General features: G+C 39.5%; 1 protein-coding gene across 2 annotated transcripts in view; it reads right to left on the reverse strand.

Moving 5' to 3' along the window:
- The window catches only part of TMEM241 (transmembrane protein 241), a 55620-nt gene extending 36571 nt beyond the window's left edge, over nucleotides 1-19049 (reverse strand). Inside the window, exons 1-8 of one of the 2 annotated variants that reach the window (XM_030235304.2) lie at nucleotides 18884-19049; nucleotides 15370-15416; nucleotides 13577-13654; nucleotides 9122-9203; nucleotides 5847-5924; nucleotides 4435-4457; nucleotides 2707-2758; nucleotides 1920-1968 (exon numbers count right to left, since the gene is read on the reverse strand). In XM_030235304.2, coding sequence (XP_030091164.1) covers nucleotides 1920-1968; nucleotides 2707-2758; nucleotides 4435-4457; nucleotides 5847-5924; nucleotides 9122-9203; nucleotides 13577-13654; nucleotides 15370-15416; nucleotides 18884-18955 — 481 coding nt within the window. In that variant the 5' untranslated portion in view covers nucleotides 18956-19049. Of the gene's footprint in view, nucleotides 1-1919; nucleotides 1969-2706; nucleotides 2759-4434; nucleotides 4461-5846; nucleotides 5925-9121; nucleotides 9204-13576; nucleotides 13655-15369; nucleotides 15417-18883 lie in introns of both variants that reach the window. The other variant, XM_030235298.2, reaches the window with a different exon arrangement.
- Between the last annotated feature and the right edge of the window lie 2546 nt (nucleotides 19050-21595).

Consider the following 21595-nt stretch of genomic DNA (forward strand, 5'->3'; position numbering starts at 1 on the left):
CAGACATGGAACCCCTCTGAATTACAGTTTAGCAACACACCACAAAGGATTCCTAAACCATGAGTAAAATGAACTTACTGTTTCAAATTAATGGTTTTCAAAGTGCTGTCAACTCTAAGCACAGTCATGCTTCGTGGTTCTGCTAGTCCTTCTGAGGACATCTTCCAGCTCACAGCAACAACAAAGGAGAGGTCGTGTGTTTATACATGGGTTTGTGTGTAAATACATACAGAAAAGTGTCACAGAATGGGTTCTTCAGCCCACACAATTTTGGATGTGTATTCTATGATATGTATGATCATCTACATAGAGCTGTCGGGTCTGAGCCATCTTTCCTATTTAAAGGTCTCTCAGCTCTAGTGTCTCCAGACAATACCTTCTTGACCCACCATCTACCTCTTGTTAGCTTTCATTTCTGTCCTGGGTAAAGATTTGAGCATTCATGGAAGAAATGACACAGCTTCAGGCTCTGTTTTCTCATATCCTTTCTTCCAGGCTGTGGGACAATTTTTTTGATTCACAGAGAAAACCAGAATATGAAAAGTCAAGCCAATAGAACACTATGAAATAGATATCCTCAATCCTGCCTCCATTACACAAGTTGAAGGGTAGAACATTCGTCCTTTCTGTAATGCTCTCTCTTGATTTACTGTGCAGTAGGTTAGTTCATCTCTTTGCCCTCTCTCGTAGCACCTTCATTCCAGTTGATAGGAAATCTAATTACACAAATAACTCCCAACAGTGATGTCAACAACTCTCAAAACCAAGAGAAATGGAAGGCAGCTATATTTTGAGGATAAACATTCTGTTGGCACTTCCTACACATTTCAAACACACAAATGAAGCATTCTGAAGACTCTCTAAGCAATTTTCTGCCTCCATGACCAAGCATTGCTTTACAAATGAGACTCCTTGGCTTTGAGAAAGCAAGAACATCACTCATCACAGCAAAAAAAGTATTTGAAGTGGAAAATCCATAGCTTTTACATTTATATAACTGAGCAAATGTTTACCATATGATATTTCTCAAAAAAACACCAAAACTATTTCATATTTGTATGTTAACAACATTTCAGATGGGGATCTCTAGACCTTCCCAGACAGTAATACATATAAACATATTACCTCTGCCCTGAAAATTTTACAGTATGAGTAGAAGAAATAAAGAAGGAATCATCCCTAATCTGCAGATGACTTAACATATGAATGAGTCACTCACTCAGTATATAGGACAGATAAGAATCAAATACAAGTCCCCTATTATCCACCAAAACACTCCAAAAACTAAAAATCTCCTATTAAATATTACTGCTCTTTTTTTCTTCATATTTTCTAGTCTAGCTGTTTCTAGCTTTTTGGGGAACTACAATTTGTCCAAATAAACATTTGGTCTGAAAAAAAAGACAAAAGAAAACCTGATAGGTTATGCAACTTATTGCCATTTTTTTTTTTTTTTAATGCATATGATTGCCTAAAAAACTCCAACATTTCAACATCCTTTCTCTGGGACCACAGTCCATGATATTTTAGTATGTTTTTGACAGTTTTTAAATAAAATATGTGTGTGCAACAAAGCTCTGAGTACAAATTATTGCCTTTTTTTTATGTTTCTTCTTCCCTCAAAAGAAATCTCTCTCAGTAGGCAATCATCAAAAAACAACCAGAAAAGCTTAGTGCTGATTAAAATTGTATGTGCATTTTCTCATCCACTGTTAACAGACTGCAATATGCAGTGTGTTCTGTTTTTGTTTTCAACACAAAAGCTATAAAAAGAATGCACTTTCTTATATTTACTGATCTCCATTCTTTCCAAGTGTTTCTGACAAACAGAGTCTCAAATATCAGTAAGTACATAATAAAGCTAGTTTCTCCAATACATTTACTCTTCCTAATTCTTTTTCTAGAAGAAAATTACTTACCAACACAGATCAAGTGAATTAGAGCCCATAAATATCCATTTGGATCAAACTGCAATAAAGAATATCTACATAAATAAAAGCACGAACATGTAAACATACACATTGCAATTTCCCTGCAGTTAGATTTGCAAAGCAAGTACAGCGAGTGGGAGCTGTGCTACAAAGAAAGGGAAAATGACTAAAGAAGACTAGGGAGACTGAAATTCTTCCTGGCACCCTCAGAAACCTGGCATATGCCAATTATGCAGGCTCTCAGCTCATCTCAGCAAGGATAATTCTATTTCAGATATGTACACCAATTTCCAGACTCATCTGACTTCAGATATTAACTAAGGTATCTAAAGCAAGGAAGCAGCTTTGCTAAAGCTCCAAAAGAGAATCTCCAGTGATTAGATCTTTCCTGAATGGAGTATTCTCTGGAGACACCTCCTTTCCTTCTCAGGTAGCTACAGAAAGAGTGTACAGTGAATACAAAACTAAATCAGGAAATTCCTGAAAGTACACACAACTAACTCAAACCTAAGTGATTTGCTGTAAGCACTACTAAGAAGTAAAACTGTGGTTTCCCCAGCCACCACCTGAGCTGTATGTCCACACTGCTCAGAGGTTTTACCATGATGCAGACACAGTAAACCCAGCAAGACTACAACACAGCAACAGGAAACGTTTACAATCCCCTTGCTGGAAGCCTACTCTAGTTTACCAGTAAAAAGCTGTATCCCTTCTATGCTAACAAGATGTCAAGCATCAAGGCCTAGCTCAAGCTGCTTTACAAAGCAGAACTCACCTGTGTGTCACACAAAGGAAGGCACACTGCTGCTGCCAGGAGGAGCAGCACACTGTGGAGAAGAGAAAGAAAAAAAAAAAGAAAAAAGCAAGACCAAAAGCTTTCAACCTGGATTTCTACTTCCAGCAAAGTAGAGGAAATTCCACACAATAACTCAATTTTACACTGACACTTTAGTTGTTTAATTTTCTTATTCCATGTTTAAAAAATAATTTCTGCCACCAACATTTTTACATAAGGCATTCTTCATAACTTGTACACAGCAAAGTTTTATGGGAAAAGAAGCAGCACAAAACACCTCAGAAGTGTTTTTTGGTAGAGAATATTTTTCTTCACTAGCCATCTGGCTTCTCTAGGCTTTTTCAACAAGCCAAAATCAGAGAATTTCTGGCTGTATGGCTATCAAAAAGTTTTTTCATTGAGACTAACTTCCTGTTACAGCAATTCCAGCAGATGTGACTCCATTAAAAGTGACATTGTTACATAGAGCACAGAGCAAGGTGGAATTTACTGGTATATACTGGAAATGTCTTAAGGACAGCACAAGTCCTCTCCTAGTCCACCAACTTAAGCTAATTCTTAACCTGTGGCTGAGTCAGTATTTCTTTAAGCTACAGGGAATACACTGTGGAATTTCTGTGGACTGTCACTATTAGTATTAACATACCCTTGGTTTTGCAGCTTATTTTCCTACTCTCTAAGGGCATGGGAAAAGACAGATTTTTTTTAAAATGGTATCCTTGACAATAATCCAGTGGTGAAGACAAGGCCACATAGTAAGATAATGGAAACAACAGGAAGAAATTAGAAAGATAATGCCTCTAAGTACACTAAATAATAACCCAACATTATCCATTCTAAAGTACAGCTAAAAGATTACAGGATGTGGAAGACAGCAAATATCCATTCTTCAAGGAGATGTAGGGGCATAGAACTGAAATTTTAGCACATGACTGGTTGACTTCTGTTTGTCCCTTTTCGTCTCTTTTTTGAAGCCTAAACAACCAGGGCCACCAAGGGTTGGTCGTTGTGCAGCTTAATGTCAAAGAATCACAGAATCATCAAGGTTGGAAGAGACCTCCAAGATCATCTGTCCAACAGTCAACCCAGTGCCACCATGATCACCCTAAACCATATCCCCAAGTGCCACATCTTGAACACTTCCAGAGATGGTGACTCCACCATCTCCCTGGGCAATTCATCCCAATGCCAAACCACTCTTGTAGAGATCTTCTTTTTCTAATATCTAATCTGAACCTCCCCTGGTGCAATTAAAGGCCACTTCTTCTTGTCTCTTCATTTGAGACATGGCAGAAGAGACTGACCCCACCTCACTATGAATGATTCCAGCAGAAATGGATCTTATTTACCTTTCATTTCTAAGGCAGGGAATTTTTAGCTACTTTCTAACACATTAATTATCTTTCTCTTTCTGTTTATGATTACCCACTGGAAGTTCAAACTTTTGAAGTCTTTCCAAAAGCATTGTTATGGGCTGTTTTATAATTCATTTCATTTTTGTAAGGAGAAAAAACATATCAAATTATTCAAGCAATTGCTAAAAAAAATTAAAGTATTTAATTACTCCTATGTTGCAACTTAGGCTCACTGCCCACAGGAATGTGCCTTACATTCTTCATTGTTTTGGTGTGCCATTATCTGAAGCAAATACAGAAGCTGGAACCCAAACAAGTCTGAATCTGAATCTGAGTAGTTTTAAAAGCTTACCTACAGACTTTCAGATGAGAAGTCTGCTGTAAAAAAGAAAGTAACATTAAAACATTAAAATTTATTATAAAAATGGTAAACCAGTGTTTTCTCCTTCCGAAAACTGGAAAGTGATGACAGCTGATCTTACTTCACCATACACATTAAAACTGCTATGAGCAGCACTCAAAATTTGAGCAGTGCTTAGCAAATTTAACTTGATAAAGAAGAATCAGGATTATGGATCAGCCTACTTCACCTTGATTTATATTTTCAGATTACTTACCAGCAAGTAAACTTAAAACCAGACATGAACTTTTTACCCACTCCTCAAACTTGACTTGAATTGTACCAAAACTGTGTAATTATATGCACTCAAATATTGAGTTTTACTAATTAGGCACTACCTCATACAAACCAATCTTGATTTAAACTCATGAAATTTTCCCAATATTTTCATATGAAATTATTCCTGAGGAGCTTTCTGTTAGGCCTGTGTTTGCATTATCCTGTCTGTAGTGCTTTTGTTTTAAAGAGAGGAGTCATAAGCTTGTGACATAGAAGGAAAATATGAAACACTTAGACAGAGACACTAATCAGAGGACAATGACAGAGGGACATGCCATGGTACACACTGCTATGTCCCTTAGGCATAACCTTAGTGATCTCTTCTGTTTGTTAGATGAAGTAAACACCCATTTATCTGTCTTCTATACAGAAAACAGTTATAATGAATGGAAGATGCCTTTCACAGCAAGCCAGAGGCCACTGCAGAAACAACTTTGTGATGAATGATTTCCCAGTGTCAGCTCACACAACAACTCTGTAGTCAGTAAGAAAAACATTTCAAAAAAAGCCTAAGAAGAAGGCTCTGAATGCAGTTTGTAAGAAAAAAAAACCAACAAAAAACAACAAACCAAACAACCCGGTTCTTGCAAAAGGGTATAAGAGTTATTCTCCAGACTTTCATAGGGGCAAAATCTCAAGCATTCAAAACAAATTCAAAAATGCACCGTTCCTCCTGCATTTTTTATGGAGATGTGACCTATCTGTAATTATACAATACACAAGATCTATTATACTGATTAGATCTAAGGGCATAGTCCTCATTCCTCTCAGCTCAAACAACGAGATTTTTATGTGGGGCATGAAAGAGAGGGAATATTAATTTTCAAAAGCAGAAGATAAGCAGGGCCAAGCCAGGCTTAAAAATGCAGATCAGACTGGTGATATATATTTGCAGTATATAATCAAATAAGGAGAAAGGAAACATCAGCATAGATACTTGTCAACAGCAAAAAGCTCTCTCAGGGTCTCATTAATGAATTGCTATTACAGTGAGTCCAGAAAAGTACATGGAACTAATGCCTGTATTAAGAGAAATTAGGTGTCTTGTTCTGGGGAGTTCTATCACAGACTAATGGATCAATTACCTCTTTCTGCACAAACTTCTGGAACCCACAGGTTATGACTTCTGCTGCGTTGTGCACAGTGAGGAACACCGGGATTGGCTGCCATGGGGAGAGAACAAAAATGCTCAAATCAACCCAGAGCAGTCACACACATAGGAAGGGGCACTCCTCCTTGAAACAGCTGTCCCACATGTCTGTGGTTTGGGGTTTCGTTTTTGAAGCTGTAAACCCACACCACATCACCTAAAAGAGACTTAACCCGTTCCAATCACTAGCACATGGGCAAAGGCATCTTTAAATGCAGACCCTCCTGCAGACCTGCTTGCTGTGTCTCCCACAGCTGAGTGCTCAGCAAGTTTGTTTGTACCCAGCTACACCAGTGAGATTTGCTCCAGGTTTCGGTCTCTAATTTTCCTTCTCTGGTCCAGGATCTCCAGCCTCCACAGCAAACAGTTCTCATCTCTCTCTGCTGGTACTAAGAATACAGTGTGACTCCTAGCAACAGATTTGTGGGCAAGACAATTTTAGGTGATTGCTTTCAGTTACTGCTAGGAAGAGGTGCCCAAAATTAGGATAGAAATGCAATAGTTCATACACAATGATGTTGAAATTATACCCATTGAGGTATCTGGACACCATCCCAACATGAAATCATTAAGAAACAAACCCCAATGATAACAATAATGAATCAAACACCCATTGCCCCAGGCAAACCCAACCAGAATTAGTGGTTCATAATACTTCCTCCTCCAAATCAGATCCATGGTCTCTCAGACAGCTGAAACAGAAGCAATTCCCTACTCTGATTAAGATAATCTAAAGACTAAGCCATTTTAGGAAGCAGTATTTCCCCACTTGTGTATCGTATTTAAATCACAGTAGCAGAGAATGAATTAATTTATCAGTAATGCCCAAACTTTTAAGTACCAGGTGATATAAGCAGCAAATATCTCTCAAATATGACTTTGTATATTTTCTGTAATTTTCTTTTCTTTACATGTTAGAGAAAAGAAGCCAGATAAGCATTGTTGATTAAACATTTTAAGTCATAATGACAACTGGGGTGGGTCCATAGTCACAACAGCTGCCCCAAAATAAGAATGGAAATCACACAAACACAACTGGCATGAAGTTGTTGGACCCAGCTTCACCGGTACTGAAAAACAATTCTCAACCCTGTTGCTGGATAACTGAGAACATAAACCCAGAAGTATTAAACACAAAAGTACTCTGAGCTTGACACAGTAATAGGAAATACAAGAAATACCCATAAACAAGGAAAGTTGACAGCAGGATTTGCATTCTTCCCTTTGTGAAAGCCAATTTGTTGGGTTTTTCTTTTCTCCCTTCTGCTTTTGGCTCTTCCAAAAGTGTTTTGGAGCCAACAGTGGCTCCAGTTTGCCTAGACCACTTAACCTTCTCCATATGTCTATTGACTTTGATGCAAGTATTTCTTAAATTTGTGAGTGGGCTTAATCCTTATGAAAAAAAAAGGTTTACTGGTTAGGCAGGCAGGGTGAATACACTCTGAACAAATCTCTTTTCATGTCTCTGCATACTTTTTTTAATCATCACAGTCCAGAGCTAAGCAGTCCTCCTCCAGTCCTAGCCCTGAATCCTTGGTCTGAGGAGATTGCCAGCACCTCTAGGAAGAGGCACAAATAGATATTAAAGTTGTAGCTTTGCCAGTATACAGGAGTGTTTGAAAGTGGGTCCCCTTGGATTTGATAATAAAAGTACACATAATTTCTGCTTTAGAAATAAACCCGCTTAATTAAAATATGCTGTTGAGGTGAGCCAATTCAGCTCTGAGTTTGGGAGAGTCCGCTTTCATTTTCAGCGTGTCATAAAATTGTTGTAGACAAAGTTATTGTAAGTAAAGCTTCTACATAGGTTTGAATTTAGCCCCACCACAATAATAATTATGGCCAAAGACCGCTTTTCATTTTGTCTTGCCTTGTAAAATGGCCACAGAATTAGATCTCTAAGTCCCCATTCATGTACAACAAAAGCCATTAAGAAATGTGAGATGTTCCTTAAGAAAGGTTTGGGATACAAGTCAAAACCCTTCACAGCCCTTTTGCCACTGCAGTGCAGTTCACTCATGAATGACCAGAGCAGGAACAGGAGGTAAATACAGTAACTTGCAGGATGACCAGGAAGTAAGAAGAAATAACAGAGAGGATGTGATTCTTAACTTCTCCACCACCCAGGTGAGCAAGGAGAAAAGAGGCTGTTGCCAAGGCTTCATTGGGGCTTCCAGACAGGGCTTTCCTTATGGGACTTTGCTTCCCTTATACTAAAGAAGGCAAGTGGATCTTCCTTTGACAAGGAAGCAAGAGGAAGCAAATGCAATCACACTGAGAGAGAACTGATCTGGGAGCATGTGGCTTCTGAGCACATGCCTTCCCAAGACTATTTCTATTTCTGTCCAAGATAAGGACCCCAACTTGCTTACAAGGATGAAGACCTCCTGTTCTTTTCTCTCTATCTCTCTACTGGGATTTTCAAGGGATCTCTTCAATCAGAATCTGGTAAAAATGTCCCTTTTGTTCCTGCTTAGGGCTGAGGAAGTGACAGGGGCAAGCTGGCTCTGGAGCTACATTAAGATGCATTGACAGAATGCAGAAGGGAATTAGTGCAGCATCTGAGCTTGCAGACTGCACAACAGCAGCAAAATATTGTTAATTTAAAAAAATAAATGCCACCATTTTATTTTACTTTTTTTAGAGTAGACTATATAATTTAAGCATAAAGCATTCAAATTTCATGAAAGGAGATTTGGGATTCTGTAAACATTTGGTAAATTACTGTGATGCAAATTAACCCAAAAATTGAGTAATCTAACCCTTCCCATAATCTCCTTCCAACTTTCTATTTATTTTTTCAAATCCTGCAAATAATCAAAACCTTCTCATTGAAATAGTCTTCATCAGTTTCCTGGAAGGATTTCCCACAGATCCCACAACCCTGTTCCTCCTTTTGCAAAGTTACAGCTACTGATTTCTTCAGCTTCTTCCCTACCTATACAATTCAGATCACTGAGGATCTCTTCAGTAAAACACTAAGTGCTCTGTAGAGATGCTGGGTCCTTCAGACTGTCACAGAGATGCTTTTAGATGCCTAGCAGGATTGGACCGCTGCATTAGCTCCATTAACAATGGATCTATTATTTTAAGTCCTCCTCCCTCCTCCCTCAACCCAGGAACAGCATTAAACACCATGTACGAAGGGAATGGTCTTTGTTTACAAAGCAGAGGTAATAAAGAGCTGACTTCTACTGGTTCATTTCTTACCAATCTAGACAGTGCCCTGGAGCCAGCATAAATAATGCCCACAAAAAGTACTGATGCAGGAAGCCATGAGAGGATTTCAGACCTGTGAAAGCAATTAAAATCCCATTATTTCACCACATTCTGTTCACAAACAGAAAGCAACAGCTGCTTGCAAGGAATGTAATGATACTTATAAATGTACATTAATTTCAAACATGTGCATGTTAAAGTCAGTATCAGATTGCTCAGTATTCCTCCCATTTACTAAGGAGTCCAAATTAGAAATTATTCATTTTGTCTAATCCAAGAGAGGAACTAACTGCAGATATATTTTCTTTGTTTTACTCTTTCCCTGGCTCCTCTCCCTCCAAAATCTTGTTGGTTTTTGGTTTTTTTCCTCCTTCAGAAATTACTGCCACTGGAATTAAAGGAAAGACATTTCAACTAATTTCCTTGATGTTCTGTGAAAGGAACGAAACCTGACAAATGAAGGCATAAAATGGCTCACTTGCACAGACAGCACACATTTTCACTATCTACAAATACACTGGGCCACCCACACATTCATTTCCCAGCCAGATTTTCAAAGAGATTCTTCCTAAAGATCAGATTGTCTCTGTGGAAGCCTATCTCTTGAGATTTCCTAATCATATTCCTTTGACTTAGCCAAACTGCTAGAGGCAGTTTGACAACTAATGGGGGAATGAAGTCATCTGATTGATCTGATTAATTTTTTTAGCCATGGTTACTGCAGTAGGGTCAGGTTTCAGTTCTAAGAAGGGCCTTCAGAACTTGCATTTCTCCTATTTTTGATCTTGTTACTTAAGGGAAAAAAGGGATTAGGTAGGTGGTAAATTTCAGAGAGAATAATGTAAGATTTTTGGCAAGAGAAGAAAAGAGCAGCCGTGAGGTAAAGGCCTGAACCAAGGGCTTCCCAGGACTGAAGACATGGCTGCCCCATTCACTCTTCCCAACCTTGGAATTAAAGTGGAAAAAATGTTAATGGGCAGTGCTGGTTCTCAAAACAAAACCAAACTGCTTGTTCTCAAAGCAAAACCAAACTCCGTAGTTTGCATTACAGTTCCAATTAACATGTAAGACTTGAATGTAATTGTAGATACTGGTACACCAGCACATTTCATGGGACACAAGAAAACAGACCACTAAGCAATGAAATCAGAACAGTATGAATAAAGATAAAACACGCACAAAGATTCATGTAATCACAAACAAGGGAAAAACCATAAATACCACATTTCCTCTGTTATTATACACATAATTTTCCAAGACAACAAAAACCCAGGGTCACAAAAATAATGTTTAGATCCTTTAACTGGCATAAATATTTGCCCTGGGTTTTCTTGACTAGTCTCCATAAATTTTATAAAAACATTGTTCCTTTTGACGTTATTGACTTCAACTGGAGTCTCATCAAGTCAAAGATCTAATACTGTCATACCTCATTACCAATGAATTCACATCAGACACCAACAAAAATACCCCTGCACTATTGGAACAGCAACAAATTGAAGAAAGGGGGAGGGAAGAAAAGAAAGTGGCTCTGGGAAGATAAAAGGAACACACGATAAAAAGCAAATTTTCATTCAGAACATAAAAATATCACTCTTTCATGTTCCCCACCACTAAATTGTAAGAATCCCAAATATGTCTTCATCTCCAATGCAATTCTGCGAAGTGTAATGGAAAAGGACTTCAGATGCTTTTTCCATGATGTAAGGGTAGGATTTTATGCTGCCAAGTGGGAATTTCAGGACTGAAAAAGAATGCACGGATGTTTGATGTAACGTGTCAGCATCAACAATCTGTCTTGTATGTAAACCAATTAGCAGCTTCTCCTGCTGGCAATACACTGATGTACATGCAAAGCAGGAAGGAACTGATGAGTTTGTGGTTGTTGTAGGGCTAAATCCAAATCCCATGATAGGCAATGGTTAGGTTCCCCCAAACAACACTTAAAGAAAGGCTCTGAGCTACTACTTAGATATGGGTGAAATGCAGCACTGCAAGAAATGCCAATCAGAACACATCAGACTTATGTGCCTACAAGGATTAGGCAGAAGCTGGGCAGCAGACTGGAAGCATTATGCAGATGCTGCATGTTCCTCTGTGCCCCACAGAGCCCTTGTTTTGGATAAAAGCTTTGCAGACAGTCAACATTTGCTATTTAGAAGCAATGAGGGAAAGTTCCTTACATTATATCCTGGGGGGAAGAAGAGGCAAAGCAGGCTATCTATAAAATCTGAGTGAGATTACTCGAAATAATAAATTTTTATTTGGTCTTTATAGTGAGGTTAGTATTCTGGACTTTAGACAAAGGGCAATGATCTCTATGTAATAACTTAATTCTACTGAGACACTTTGGGATAACCTGAACTGGCTCAGAAAGTAGATGAGATCAGTCCATGTGACAGAAAAATTGAGACTTTGTGGACATAAACAAACAAATGGATGGGAGTTATTTATTTGAAGCATTTGAGACTGAAGACTGGCTATGATACTCCTAAGTATCCTGCACATAGAAAACACCCTCCCCTCTAACCAACAGATAGATTCAGAGACAGGTATTTTGTCGGGGGGGGGTGGAAATGTCCACATCCCAGTAGTAGCATTAAAATCACCTTTGCATGTTATGCTTATTTGTTTGTTTGTTTGTTTGCTGGTGAGGTTTTTTTGGGTTTTTTGTTTGGTTTTTTTTTTTTTTTTTGTTGGTAGTGCTTTGGAGGTTTAGAGGGTTTCCATGTTTGGGGTTTGGGGCTGCTTTGTGGTTTGGCTTTGATTTTTCTTTTTTTTTTTTTTTTTTTTTTAAATCCACCTCTGCTAAGCAATAAAGCATGTGCCTAATCTTTGTGAAGAAAGGCAGGTTTAAACTTATGCTTAAATAGCTGGATGAATTATAGCCAAAGCATGTAAATTAATTCTGCTTGTTCCACTCAGTCTATTCTAGAACAGATATTCTGTATTAACCAAACTAACGAAGAGGTTTCTCAAGAGGGATTTCAACCCCTTTCCCTACAGTGTGCTGACATCTAGTGGCCCCAAGTCTCCAGGGTCAAAACATGAACTAATTTTTCATCCCAGCCTTTCTTAGATAGAAACAACCTCTTCAACATCAGCGAGTCGTTTTGGTCCTCTATTTTCTTTAATGTCTTCCCAGGTTCTGAAAAGACAAAAGCATCTTTTCCAAAAAGGGGAAAAAAAAAAAGATTTAACTTCTTCAATTTCATTATTTGAATTAGAAGTAATCATTGGTGCAGAAAAGATGAACTATAAAAGGACATTACTGATGGCTTCTAGACTGTTTTGTGATGACAAAATCTGCACAAAAAAATATGAATTTGATAATAATATATGTATGTATCAGTAAGGGCCAGTAAAGCAAGGTTTGAGCCCTAATCCTGTCTCTGCCAAAGTCACTGACAGCTTTTATGATATCCTCAGTTTATTGCAGCTATAAAATAGGAAAGTGAATTCTGTTTTCATTTACGACCTCACTTATATTTCCATAGTGATGTAATCACTTGTATGGACATGAAAATAGAACACAGCCTGGTTTTTCTGACATACTCACAGGATTTCATTCCAAGTGAGGAGATACAATTTTTCAAGCCAACTGTTTGAATCTCAAACAGAAAGTTCATCAGTTGTCACTTGCTAATACAGAATCACTGAGAAAAAGTTACATTAGAAGGGATGTCTGGCAGTCAATTAGTCCAACCTCTTCCAGCTTCAGAGTCAAGTCACATTATTCAGGTCATTGCCCAGGAAGGTTTTTAGTATCTCCTGAGATGAAGATGCAATGATTGCTGTGGGCATACACCTTCTAAATGGCACTATTTTGCACAATAAAAAAGATGCTGCATTCCATACTGCAGAATGGATCCACCAGAGCAGAGTATGGCATACTCTTCTGAATTGTGCTGTCACACTCAGTTCAAGCAGATGATCTTTGTCTACAAAGCATCATTTAATTTGGAGTTTTTTTGCTAACATCAGTTAGGAAAAGGCAAATGATCCCCATTTATGTGGCACAGCTCTCAGATCCCATTTGTAGACTTCACAGCCCTGAGGGTTTTGCGGAAGATTGTGTCAATGCTCTTAACTAACATTACCAAGATTTCTCTTACAATACTAAGAAATAATAGAGGGAAGAGATTGTTTCTTAGGGACAGATGTTTGGATATGACATCCTTATTGTTTTCACTATGGACTTTTTGGTTGTCTTACCAAGGTTAAATTAAATCCGCTTTATAAAAGTAGTCAGTTTAGGTGTGAGTCATTGAACACCCATTTAACTAAAATGTAAGTTCTCTTCTACATCTGTGAACACCCACACCCCCACATACATAAAACTCTATTTTTGCCAGTTAATAACATCCATGACCAACTTAACTATGTTTTAATCCAGCTACAGAAAATAAGTGTTTGGCAGATACCAAAAAACCTACAGATTTTTACCTTGAACACAAGTTTATCTCCACCCAGCCCAGTTTCCAGGAGATGTGAAGCAGAAGGCCACCCACCAATGTTTGCCACCTGAAACGGAATGACACTAGGAAATAATATGTGAGGCCTCAGGAATACGTGCAGATAATTTAGAATAAGTAGCAAGTAATGCACACCAATTTCTTTTACACTTTAAAATAAATTATCAGCTTTCTTCTTCCTTAAGCTAGTGCTTTTCAGAGAGCTGTCAGATGTTTCTTGGGTGAAAATCCTTGAATACCTACCACAGTTTAGACAGAGATCTTGTATTATAATGTTAAAAGACATTAACATTGATAACAGATATAGAAGTGGGCTTATTTACGACTCCCATTCATTGCAATGCATTTAGCAATATTTAAAATCTTTCTCACACATACACAAATAAACAAATATTCACTCTATGCAGTACTAGTGCATGGTGGTAAATATTCTATGCTATTACAGCTCATTTCACCTTTTTTTGGGTGAAGAGCATATGAGAGCTTAAAAGCACGGTTTCCCTTACATTTACTGTAGGTTTGACTGTGCTCTATCCAAGCCAATGGTGAAATCCCATCTGCTTTATTGTGAAAAACTTCCTCTTGTCTCAAGTTTTAAGGACAGAAGTTATTGACAGTTTCAGATGCTTAGGACTATACAGTATAGTCTTGGATTATACAGGGAACAAAACCAAGGACAACGAACAGTAACAGCATGAACTGAGAATTACATTCTTTTCCTCTTTGCTCATCTGTCACAGGTCTAAATGAAAGTACATCTGAGCCACTAAAAAAATTCCAAGGAAAGGTCACTTTTAAAAGCCAGAACTTAGGGAAAGATATTAAGATGCTAATATTAAGATATTAAATGCATTCCCAAATAATAGAAACAGGTAATTACTGTGGTAACACAGATGCCATAAGGCAGTTTCTTGCCATTGAAATACACTTTTCTGTTGTTTTACATCTATTTTACACAAATTACTCAAAACCCTCTCCCCATATGATAAAATCCTTGTGCAAGAGACAGTCTCTGTGTGTGTGCCAAAACTGAAGAAAGCATTCACTGAGCTGAATAGATTCAAAGTGAAGATTCCCAAGGCAATTATTCCTAGAATTGATTGTAGTCCTGGGACTGCAAGTCAGGCAAAAATGTAAGCCATGCTAAGCAGCAGAAGAGAAAGTAAAGGCACCCAGTGTCTGCAGATTTTTAACACAATCTCAAAAATAGGGGAAGTCTTGGCTCTAAGAGGCCAGATTTTCACTAAACGTCTCATCAACAGCATTGATGGTATATATGGACATTTGTCAAAACATTTAATTTCTAATTACAGTCATTAAGATATGATAGTGACTCATGATGTAGACTTACAACCAAGGCTAAGCATGAAAAGAAGGAACATGGTATTTGTGAATGCCTAAAGATGGTTTTGAGGTTGGTTTTCTATAGCACAGCAAAAGAATGCATCATAAATTCATATTTTCCACATTTTCCTCTCTTCCAAAGAAGAGAGGTTGTCATGTAATTTTTACTTTTGTATGCTGAAGCTTAGGATTTTAAGGAAAATGAGAAATTATGGACTCTGCATGTCTCAATTACATCACCTCCATGATGTTTAAAAATTAACCAATACATGTTAATGAATGCTTTATTAAGGCTTCGTGAAGCATGTTCTCTAGACAGCAAAAGCCAGTAAGAACAAGAAATAGTAAAGTTAGCTTCAGCATGGAACAGCAAAATGTTAAAGTCATTTTTCAAACCACAATTCTTAAAACCATACTTACCCTTGAAAAAGGGTAGGGTAGGTAAATTGCAGGACAGACAGGACATACTGGAAAACAAATAACAAATTGATGGACATCAAACACCTACAGTTCATAATATTAACAAACAATCACAAGCAGCAAAACAAACACAAAAAGTTCTCATTTTGCTTTATTTTGGTAGAAAAGACAAAAAAAAGTTTAGTAATTTCTTTTGTGGTGTATTTCCTCCCCCTTCCCTCACAGGGCTGCACTGTGATCTCTGAAATGCTTTATAGGCCTCAATCTTGATGAACAGCATCTGGGCTAAGTTCCACTTGAGCTCATCAGAAGCACTGTTGGCTCTCAGGAACTTAATGCTGTCCAGTGAGCTCCTGCTTTTTAACAAACAGCCTTGGAGATTAATTTTTCTTGCCTGTATAAGAACCCAAGTAGAACAATTTTTATTATTGAACTTTCAAAGAATGTTACCAACCCACATTGAGGCCAGGAAGGAAAATCACATTGTCTAAACCCAACTCTCTTGTGACCCTATAAACAGCTGTGCCGAGTGTGACCCTTTAAGCTCTCCTGGATCACAGCAGGATGCAACCAGCATCCTCCCTCTGAGTGGGACACCTCTCAGAGCCAGCTAGTTTGCTACACTTGGAAGATCTCTGAAGGACAATGATGGATCCTGGGCTGATACCATCCACTCCTCAAGACTCAACCCTTTGCTCATGAAGAAGATGCAAGGACATCCAAAGTGAGTACTTCACTCTGAATTTGAGAGGATTTTTCCTGGGTATACCTTGTACATGTCCCTTTAGGTCTGAGTGTGTGTGAATGTGGATATGATGTAGAAAATTCATTATGAATATTGCTCTCTTTGATTCTTAAGTACATTAGGTTTGTAAGTAAGATAGTGAATCACTGTCGTGCCTGTATTAAATTCTATATGAATATTTTGTTAAATTGTCGAAATTGAGCTTTTGATTAAGAGCTGCTATGTTTAAGTGCTGTTATAACCTTTAGACTAAACCATTGATCAAATCTGGAGTTATGTTTGGCAAGTGGGTCCAGTATGAATGCTGTGATTCACTGTGTCTTATTCCCTTTCCTGTTCTTACTTCCATGCAGATAACTTTTGGTTTAATGATTTTTAGATTGATTGATTTTAGTTTGATTTTTCTCTCTCTGCTCTAAGAATCTAATAATGATGTCATAGATGTAATGATGTAGTAATGCAATAATGATGAGATTATGTAATAATGTAGATGGCAATAGAATGAACCTCACCAACAAACTTTATTGTGATTTCACTTTAATATTAAATCTGCTTTTGCCCATCCCTTTGCTGGTGATTCTCTAAGTTACCTAAGCCACTCATTCGTGACACTTCCCACGCCAGAACTGCTGGTTGCTGCCTCAGTCACTGTGGAAAGTAACAGACACTAAAGTACATGAGGCATGGAGTGGACACACTGAAAAATGGAGAAGGCTGTCATCTGAATTGCACTTTCACTTTCTGAACACAGTCCTTACATCACACTGAATGGAAAAGGATTAACAGGAACAAAAAGCCATAAGCACCAGTCAATTAAAATCATATCATACCAAACAGGCAATCTTTGGCAGAACCAAGAGCAATATTATAAACATAATTGTCTCCTTATGGCTAATGTATCTCACAGACTTAAAATTCTGCTTACACATTGTGTAAAATATTAAGCAGCCCATAAAGCCCATCAGATGGGCTTTAATACATGGGGGTAGCAAAGCAAAATCTGTGTCATTGCTTTAGCCTGCTTTGTCTGGGCCTCCATGTATGGATGCTAGTGTCTCTTCACACTGAATATGTATATATGCAAATGTGATGCATAAATACATGCCTTCCAGGTTTAACATCTTCCCGTGATGAAGAATAAATACCACTTCTGCAAAGGAAAAGAATGATTGAAGCTTCCTCAGAGGAAATGAAAGGTACCTGCTGTTCCTTCCAGGAGCCAGCAGAAGCTATCAAGGGCAAAAGGAGAAGCTGAAAGATTTCAGCAGAGAGAAAACTGTGTTGAGCACCTTGCAAGGTCCAGTTTTCAGGTTTGTGGGGTGTCACTAAGAAGCTGACATCAGTATACAGAGACGAGGCATGTTGATTCACAACAGGTCCTTTTACTCATACAGCTGTCAGAACTGTCACATGCATTTTAAATCAGGATGATCTACCTCCACATGTCTGTACCCCTGCCTGCATTTAGACACCACCTTCAACAGCTGAAATGTCTATATTCTGTTTATTTTTAACTTTATTACACTAAAGCCAACATTCAGGTTTGAAAATGGAAGCCCTATATCAATGTTCCTATGACCTCCTCTCAAGCACAGTTAAGCCAAATAAGTACCCTTCCCAATCCATGATGCAACATGGCAGCTCTTTTAGCCCCTTTCTATTTAACTAATCACTGCTCCCAGCAGTCTGTCAAATCAAGTGCATTATCTCTTCCTACAGCTTTGCTTCATGTCTGGACTTCAGTCTACTTCTGGGCATCCTTAATAGCAAATGTATCTTGGAACAGAAACTGGGCAATGCCCAGAAAAGATTTCATTTTCACCTCTGAAATGCTGATTATCTCTAATCCTCGCTCAGAATAATCATACCCTGATTGTTTCACCAATATTTTTTTTTTTTCAGAAATCTGCACCAGAAATACAGACACGCTCTCTGACAAATAGGACAGCACAGAGCAGTTACTCTAACTCCTCCTCCCAGAGTGGAAAAACTACTTTCAAATTATGCTTAAATTATACAATTTTATTCACAATGTGGCCATCTTCAGCTAACTTCTTACGCTTAGACACTTTAGCAACACTAATATGAAATTGTTACACAGTGGAAAGCAAAATTCTTGTCCTTAATTGGTCTGTTAATTAAGCAGTCAAAGGAACAAAGTTGCCATGGAAGTTCATATTTGTTTCACTTCTAAAACAATACTTTGAATATTTCACATTTTTCCCTTGGATAGTTGATATCATTGTTCCAGTTAACAGATCTTCTTTTGGGAATGAGTGCAGTTGCCAGACACTCGATAAAGAAATATATACAGCATCAGTGATACTTTCAGTGCAGCATAACTTCTGGCTCTATAACACTTCATTCATTGGAGTTATATGATGTCAACCTCCTTGCTCTCCTAAACAAGACAATAATGGAATTCATTTGTCGTGGAAGCGTAAAGCTGTCACACACTGAGCAAAACGAAACCGGCACCCTATCCGCAGTTTCGGGAGCACACTGGGATGGGCGGCGGGCTGGAGTGCCACGGGCTTTTTCACTCGTGGGCTAGTCCCGTCCGGGAAGGGCTGGTCCTCCGGCTCTCCGTGAGCAGGGCAGGGAAAGCAGAGGGCACCGTCTCTTCTCTTTCCCCTCCTCCCGCCCCTCCATCCCGCACTTCCCTGGCCCCCCGCTCCCGCAGCCGCGAACCGGCAGCCAGCGCCCCGGCACCTCCCTGCGCCCCGCCCGGCCCGTCCGAGACTGGGGCGGCCCCTCGCCCGCGCTCACCTTGTTGGTGAAGCTGGAGGCCAGGTAGAAGAGGCAGAAGGCGAGGCCGCCCGCCGGCCTCTTCAAATACATCGGTCAGCGCGGGCGCGGAGAGCGGCGCGGCGGGCGGCGGCCATCGGCCGGGCCGGGGACACGTCGCCTCAGCGGGCGCCGCCTCTGCGGGGCCGCTGCTGCCGCCCGGCGGCCGTGCCGGGCCCGAGGCAGCCGTGCAGGGCCCAGGGCGGCCGCTGCGCCGCAGCCCGGGCACAGGGCGGCCGCTGCGCCGCAGCCCGGGCAGAGCCGCGGCCCAGGCCGGGGAGGGAGGACATTGTCCCCTCTCCTCTGCCCTTGTGAGACCCCACCTGGAGCGCTGCGCCCAGCTCCGAGGCACTCGGCACGGGCAAGACCTGTTGAAGCAAGTCCAGAGGAGGAAGGCAAAGATCATCAGAGGGCTGGAGCACCGCTCCTGCGGAGACAGGCTGAGAGAGTTCGGGATGTTCAGGCCGGAGGAGAGAACGCTCTGGAGGGACTTAACAGCAGCCTCTTAGTACCTAAAGGGTACCTGCAAGAGAGCTGCAAAGGGACTTTTTACATGGTAGGGGGAATAGCTTTAAACTGAAAGAGGGTGGATTTAGACTAGATGTTAGGAAGATGTTTTTTACGGTGAGGGTGGCAAGACATTGGAACAGGTGGTGGATACAAATCTGGATATAAATCTGGCTGGACGGGGCTCATAGCAACCTGATCTGGTTGAAGACGTTTAGCAGGATGCCCTGCCCTGGAATGTGGTCAAGCAACTTGGACAATGCCTTATTTACAAGGCATTGTCCAAGTGGTGGACTGAGAGAGGGCATCAAGCTGGTTTTAGTGTTGAATTGTGACAAGAGCAGTCTGACCCATCAACCCCCAAATTAGCATCCTGACAGTGAAGTAAAGATTTGGCAGGCAAGCGGCTAAGCTGACTGGCAGTCAGTCACTGTACACGATAAAAGCGCAGTCCATTTCCATATGGTTAGGTTCTTCCAATGTATCCCTTCTTGGAGTGTATATGAAGATTCCTCCTTTGGGTGAGTACATCCCTCAAAGTTAGTCCTTAAGGCTGAGTGAAAGAGATTTTGCCCATGGCATGGGTGAATAACATCAATCTCTGCTTTAATAACTATTTATTTCTGCTAGTTTTAATAGAATTGCTTTAATATAGTTGCTTTGATAGAGTGCACTGTACCATCCTATCCTAGTAGTTTTATCTTCTATAGTGTGTAGTAAATAATTCTGATTAAGATCTCTTTGTCTAATAGTTTTTCATAATATATCATTCATTTTTATATAAATAGACCTGGTTTGCCATCATTTATCCTACAGGACAAAGTTGTACAAAAGTTCAATCACACCTCTATAATTTCTTAAAACACTGACTCTCTGAGGCAAAGACTGGATTCAGCTGCACCTTGGCTCCTCTCTGAGCAGGAATTTATAAAGTAAGGGGGTCCTTTCTGCACCTCATGGCTCAATGTGAGGGCTTCCCTAATAAATTTTGTCTGAAACTCACACTCATGACAAGAAGCCACTGCTTATTGCAGGGGGCTGGACTAGATGACTAACTTTAAAGGCCCCTTCCAACCAACTATTCTATGATTCACTGGTGATGTGTGAACTATAAATATCCCAGGCAGGTGAAAAGAAACACCCTGTCAGGTCATGGTTACTAGGTGATCTTTTATCATGGCCTTGTTTTTCCTAGTCCTGGTATTAGCAAGGCCCTATCTTTATAGTTCTTATCCTGACTTTATTTAGGTAACACAAAGTACAGGGCCCTCTCTGTACATGTACACCCTCTTTTTAGAGGAGAGAGCAAAGCAGCATAAATAAGGAACTTTATATATGAGCATGGCTTAAACTAGGGAGGGAGGGAGGGAGGCACTAAGTGGTCAAATCTACTAAATGAGCCTGTCTAACCTGCTACGTTTAGCCTCAAAAAACAAGGTCAACAGAGTGCAACAGCTGAACAACTGACCTGCACCAAGATAAATGCAAGTATTTTAGTGCATCAGACATGATCCTATCTGGTTTGTAAGGTGGTGGTCCAACACAGACATCAATTTCCAGTGCTGAAATGTTTGGTCCATCCATGCTCACAGAAATCACTGATGAGCCACTGTAATGGATGTGTTAGAGATGGCAGGGTGAGTGATACAGCATTTCCACTTTGCACAGCACCTGTTTATGTACAAATGTCAAATGTGTATTTGGCAAACAAAGGCACACTTTGCATTGTGCCACAAATTCAGCTTGTAAAGCTTTAAAAAAGAGTAAGTAAAGTTTATGGATATCTACAAAGACTAATGTAAGCATGCAGTAAGAGTACCTTTGACTTTTTATTACAGTGGGGTATCACTTTCATGCAAAATATTACAGTGATATCTCTGAGCTTTTTGCAGTATTTCTTAGCACAAGTGGGAGACTTGGGCAAAGATTATATATTTTCTTACAGCCAAGTACAAAAGCAGATTTGAATTCTTGTATGCCACTTACAGTGAGGGATTAAGAATGAAGATGTCAATTTCTGCTAATGTTGTTTATCAGGACTGACTTGTGTTACATACAAAGTAATCACTATGCAGCTTTGGAATTATTTTGACAATATGAAGGGACATTTGTTTCTGCTCTACCTAGATTTTTAACTATTTTTATTGGGAGGTATGAATGTATCACAAATTAATTTGGTTACACATC

Source organism: Serinus canaria, chromosome 2 (genome assembly GCF_022539315.1).
Source record: "Serinus canaria isolate serCan28SL12 chromosome 2, serCan2020, whole genome shotgun sequence".
NCBI classification, from domain to species: domain Eukaryota; kingdom Metazoa; phylum Chordata; class Aves; order Passeriformes; family Fringillidae; genus Serinus; species Serinus canaria.